Here is a 5,511-nt window from a genome sequence, read left to right on the forward strand (position 1 = left end):
TTTAAGTGGGAAAAAAACATTCTGAACCACCAAGCACACACTTTTATATATATAAAAAATAGTACATTAATTCACTAGTTCTTCAAAGGGATTATGGTAGCCAGGCTATAACAAGCAATTTAACCTTGTAAAATACATACATTAAGTTTGTAGAACCAGTGGGCTATAGATTTATGCTCATATATAAGAAGATGAACATGAGCATTTCAGTATACTTAAGTGCAGGATTCCCCTACCTGATCTTCTCTCTCCTGCTTCCCAGCCTCATTATTTCTGCTCTCATTTTCTTTGTATGAAGTACCCATTACCCAATTAAAAAAAACCACCCAGATTCTTTTTTTTTTTTTTAATTGTAAACCATGTTTTTTATAAAAGGTTAGAGGATTTGTTTCCAAGTTTAATCCCCCTGCATGGAATTTGCACAAATAATTCCTATCAACTGAAAGGAGTTAAGAATGTAAGCTTAACCCAAGTACGGATAGTAGAATGTTCTTAAATAGGAATACGGGTTTATATGGAGATTGTTTATGGGATCTTTCATACCATGCTTTTATGCACGTGAACATTATGAGTTTAATTTAAAATTAATCCTTTCCCACTACAATTTAATAAGTGGTATCAGTAGTTCAATTCTTTATTCCCAATAAGTTATCTAGATGGTTCCACAGTAACAGGTTCTAGTGTGTTCAGGATATATTTGACATAGCACAGAAAGAACAAGTGTTAAAACTGTTACACATTCTTAGCTAACTATTCTTGGATTTGTGTGTTGAAGCCAAATATTAGATGCTACAAGGACTTTCAATTGAAAGTATTTATTAACTGCTAATAGCCTAGTTACATCTGCAAAGCTGACTGTATAAAGACAGAATCAGTGAGCTTGTTTTAGAAAAGCATAACTATTCGAAATTTAAAATTTGAGATCTAAGTGTTACCTGCAGCAAAGGTTGGCTGGTATGTTGCAGCTGATGTTGGGCTTGAACATTCATTTGATGCATCTGTGACTAAGGGCGACGCAAAGCTCACTAGATTATTGTAGACACTACAAAACATAATAGGTTGGTAAAGTTTTTCAATTTATAGTAAAATTACTTGAAAATCTCATATGAAAGTGGGTAAACAATTGAAATGAAATGAAACTGCATGAAATTATTTTGGCATACTGAGAAACTTGAGTGTTTGCATGTTGTTTTCTGCTTCTAGCTTTATTTCCATACTAGCCAACTGCCCATCAGGAATGATGGCGGGGGAGGGGACAGGTGCAGACAGAGCGCTGCCATCCACCACCCCATGCTGCCATGGCCTTACAGGAGCAGGAGGTGGGCTATGGGGGGGAAGCTTGCCTCGCTGTCCCCCTCGGCCAGCACCCTGTGCCACTGCCACCTCCAGCAAGCAGGGCTGAGGAGGGGGGGAGTGTCATGAAAACAACCTGCCCCTTTGTCACCACTGCCTACTGTCCAGAACGCTCTTGGAGTACTCTGATTGGTTGTTTCAGTCAGCACTGTAATTGGCTGCTGAGACAACCAATCAGAGTGTGAATACAGCATTACGGACAGACAGACAGACAAAGACTTCTAGCATATTAGAATGCAAGAAAAGAATATTTCCTTCAACCAAACAAAAGACTGTTTTACCTCTGACTCTGTGTTTTCAGTTCTTTCAGGGTGGGAGTTATTTCCTGCAGCATTTCAACATGCTCTTGACTGCGGACCTGACCCATAGCCTGAACTAATGTAAACAAAACTGTCTGAATATTGTCTTGCCATGATTTATATTCACCCAAGAACTGCCTAACACTATTCTCATAGGGAACATCTTCACCATCTGCCAGTGCTGCTTCTTCATCCTATAACAAAGAAATTGTTTGTTAAAAAAAAATTTGCTTTGTTATATACTGCAGAAATGATTTGCAAATGCCCTAACCTCTGCTGCCTATGATGGTTTCCCCAGAGATGATAAATTTCAAGAGCATCATCTCAAGAAAATTAACACACAAAGAAAACAGGTCAAATTTTAACAACCTATATGAAAATACATTAAGAATTCTTGTTTAACAAAATAGACATGTATATACAAAAAAGAAAGGCTTTACTTTTACCAATGTCAGATTAACATAAAAATTGCACAATGGTACAGGACCTCTGCAATAGATTCCCCGGGTAAAATTGTTTTGATCTCAAAATGTTCGTCTGTTCAACTTGATGTACTGGTTAATTTCTGCTCATTTCAATATATACCCAATATTGCCTAACATGAACATCCTACCAATTACATATTTTTTTCCTGGACATGACTAGTTTGGTTCCTCAGAAACATGAGGCAAGGTTCAGTCATACCTTGGCCATAGCTTTCAGCAGATGCTTGACATCTCCAAGTTGTCTATTGTGACCAGTAAGAACAGTTTTTATGGTGTCGACCAGATTCTGAATTGTTTCACAAACTGTTTCTGTCTGCTGTTCTTTCTCTGTTTGCACTGTTCTCTGCGTAGACATGTCCTGGGTCAATTGTTTATGAGCTGAAAGAAGCCACTCAGAACTACCAATAGTATGTTCAAGATTAGTGCCCTAAAGAGAAAAAGAAAAGACAAAACACTGCATCTATTTTGTTACAAACAATTATTTTGCTTCCATTTTATGTTTACCGTTAATGGAATAAACTTTGAACATCTATGACTTGCAAGAAAAAACATACAAAACTAGTTAGCATTAAAAATAAAGCAGTGCCTGTAATAATAAATTTGTTAACTTATGCTTTATAGCACCGCCCCCTTCAATTTTACTCACCACTCTCTGGAGTAAACGAAGCTCCAGTTCAGAGACTGAACTATTAAATTGTGATGCAAATGAGCACATTTGTTGACAACGTTTGATAAGTTCAAACAAAGCTGTATCAAGGTTTAAGGCTTCTGCTGTTCTAGTACGCAAACTTTCAAAATGAATGATGTTGCTGCAAAGGAAAGTAACCTACAAAAGCAAAAGAAAATGAAAAGTTCCCCATTAAATTACATAATATAGAAAACACAAGTATAGGCAGCTTAAAATTCTTGTCTGGAAAGCTTTGTTGAGATAAGAGCATTAAAGTGGCCTGCTAGGGTAATGGTAGCATTTCCTGGACAGTAAACACTATAGCAGTTGTTCCAAACTGTTTTTAAAAGTAAAATTCACAGAAATATCTGACTGCCTTTGCTAGCCCTTGTTCCAAAAGAGACTTATGCTTATTTTTAAGTCTCAAGTGGAAAACAAAGTCTATTGTACTGCTCCTAGAAGTACTGAACAAAGTTTCCCTAAGTTATCAAATAAATCAACCCTAAATTACTGAAGTAACAAATACCTGATTTGCTCTTTGACTTTCTTTAAGGACAAGGTTTCTTCTTTCAGCAATGGTGGCATCAAAATCCTGTAGAACCGGTGCCAACGCAGGATTGGCTCCTCCTGCCCATTTCAAACGCTGCTCAATACTTGCTTCAAGTGCTGCTAACTTCTCCTGTGTTGAGAAAACAATTTTGAGACGAAACATACCAAAAATGCAATTCTTTTCCCATGTAGTTCTCATGAATGATGGCTATTACTATACCGCTATTCAGATTTTTAGCACAGGCCATAATTGCAGTTATCTTATTATGGTATCCAAAGCTATAAACAGCTATTTCATTCATCCAAGAATAAATCACCCAATCCTGGGACAAAGCGCAAGCATACAGACATCCACACCCACTGTCCCAGGATATATCCTGAAAAAGTTTCCCAGAAAACATGGAATAAAAACAGCTGTCGAGTTTATCCTGGGTCTGACTGTCCCAGACTTAGACTTGCACTGAAACAGGTACAGGAGTCTTTACATATGCGGCTTGAATAGCAATTAACCTGAATTAGCCCTGATTGTCCAAGGAAAAAAAAAAAAAAAAAAAAAAGTGTTCAAGGATAATTTATAGGTACGTAAAAAGGGAAGCAACAGGCTTGTAAGTCTGTAGAATCCTAAAATAAAAAGTTCTCTCCCAAGAGAAATCCAATGCGTTTTTAGCCAGGTAGTAACGGTTTATCCCAAGACAGCACCACTGTGTCAGTGACAGAAAATTGGCACCACATTAGGAAAAACTCTCATGAGGAGGGTAGTAAAGCACTGGAACGGGTTCCCCAGAAAAGCTGTGGAATCTCCATCCTTGGGGGTTTTTAAGAACCAGATCGACAAAGCCTTGGCTGGGGGTGGTCCTGCTTTGAGCAGGGGGCTGGACTAAATGACCTCCTGAGGTCCCTTCCATCCCTAATTTTTTATGATTCTATGATTCAGCTGGCTGCTAAACCTCAATTAAAAGGGTGATGTGTGTACATGACAATCGCAGAATATTTTTATTCCAGGACAAGTACAGACACAACTTGCCCATGGACAAATGCATCATCTGTTCCTAGCCAAAGTAATGGTCAAGATTTTATAGAAATAAGATAAATTGGCTCACTACATACATTATCAAGAATAAAATGAAGGGGAGGACAGGACAGAGAAGGGGAGGAGGAGAGAGAAAAAAAAGTACTCAATATTTTTTAAAATGGGTCTAACTGCTTAGGAGAACACCAGCTATGACATCTTTAGCCTTTATAGGCTGAGCAAGGAAAGACAACATTGACTGAAAGGACAGGCAAAGTTAAAAAAAAAACTGAATTCAGACTGGCTAACTACTAGAATGCTGGTTTGGAGGAGGCAGGTGATCTTGGAACATGTGACTGGGGGGAGTACAATAAGTTATACACACACCCAATAAAAGAAGCTACCTGAACTGTTCCAATTGATGCTTCAATCTGGCTGAGTGTATGCAGCTTCTTTTTCATGTTGGCTAAAATTGCAGACCGAGGAGGAGGAGTAACAGACATGGCTTGTGGGCGACTTATAAGAAGATCTTCGTGTTGCCACTTTTACGGGAAAAGAAAAATCGTAATGTATATTGCTGCGTACACTAATGTTAAACTAGCAGAATAAATAGTATTTCTAGCACTCTGGTTAGTTCACAGCGAGGGTATGTTTTAAAAAATAATGACAAACAATGGTTGAGAGGCACAACAGAGAAAGGGGTACTGTGCCAGAGATAGAAACCTCAATAAAAAGATATTACAGATATTCATGCAACACTTTTAAACAATGTGCTGTACACAGAATAATTTATTAACTATTTTTATAACAACTATCACCGTTTGACAGTCTAGAATATTTGTTTTTATAAATATTTCCTTAATCAAAGGGAAGACTGAACTGAAAGGTAGAACCACTTGTAATTGGTTAAAACCAAAACAGAATATTTACCATATTTACTTGAATCCAAGCCAAAAAGTTTTCCCCCACCACAATCACTATGGGGGGTGGGAACCTTAATTCAAACACTGGCCTAGGGTAGGCGGGCGGACAGCAGCTCAGCTCCAACTTTGACCTTAGGCTTGAACGGTCACTTGCCCCAGGCCAGGGTGGTTTGCGCAGTGGGAGCATGGGGTGGGGGTGGGGTGAGGCGGAGTAGGGGGGAGGGAC

At 38.4% G+C, this 5,511-nt stretch overlaps 1 protein-coding gene across 2 annotated transcripts in view; it reads right to left on the minus strand.

Moving 5' to 3' along the window:
* The window catches only part of SMG1 (SMG1, nonsense mediated mRNA decay associated PI3K related kinase), a 98,342-nt gene that overhangs the window by 9,148 nt on the left and 83,683 nt on the right, over positions 1-5,511 (minus strand). For both annotated transcript variants that reach the window (XM_019512831.1, XM_019512830.1), the window contains exons 54-59: positions 4,767-4,904; positions 3,331-3,483; positions 2,784-2,963; positions 2,337-2,564; positions 1,635-1,846; positions 936-1,042 (exon numbers count right to left, since the gene is read on the minus strand). In XM_019512831.1, coding sequence (XP_019368376.1) covers positions 936-1,042; positions 1,635-1,846; positions 2,337-2,564; positions 2,784-2,963; positions 3,331-3,483; positions 4,767-4,904 — 1,018 coding nt within the window. The remainder of the gene's footprint in view (positions 1-935; positions 1,043-1,634; positions 1,847-2,336; positions 2,565-2,783; positions 2,964-3,330; positions 3,484-4,766; positions 4,905-5,511) is intronic.

Source organism: Gavialis gangeticus, unplaced genomic scaffold (genome assembly GCF_001723915.1).
Source record: "Gavialis gangeticus isolate Ggan-Ray unplaced genomic scaffold, GavGan_comp1, whole genome shotgun sequence".
Classification (NCBI taxonomy): Eukaryota; Metazoa; Chordata; order Crocodylia; family Gavialidae; genus Gavialis; species Gavialis gangeticus.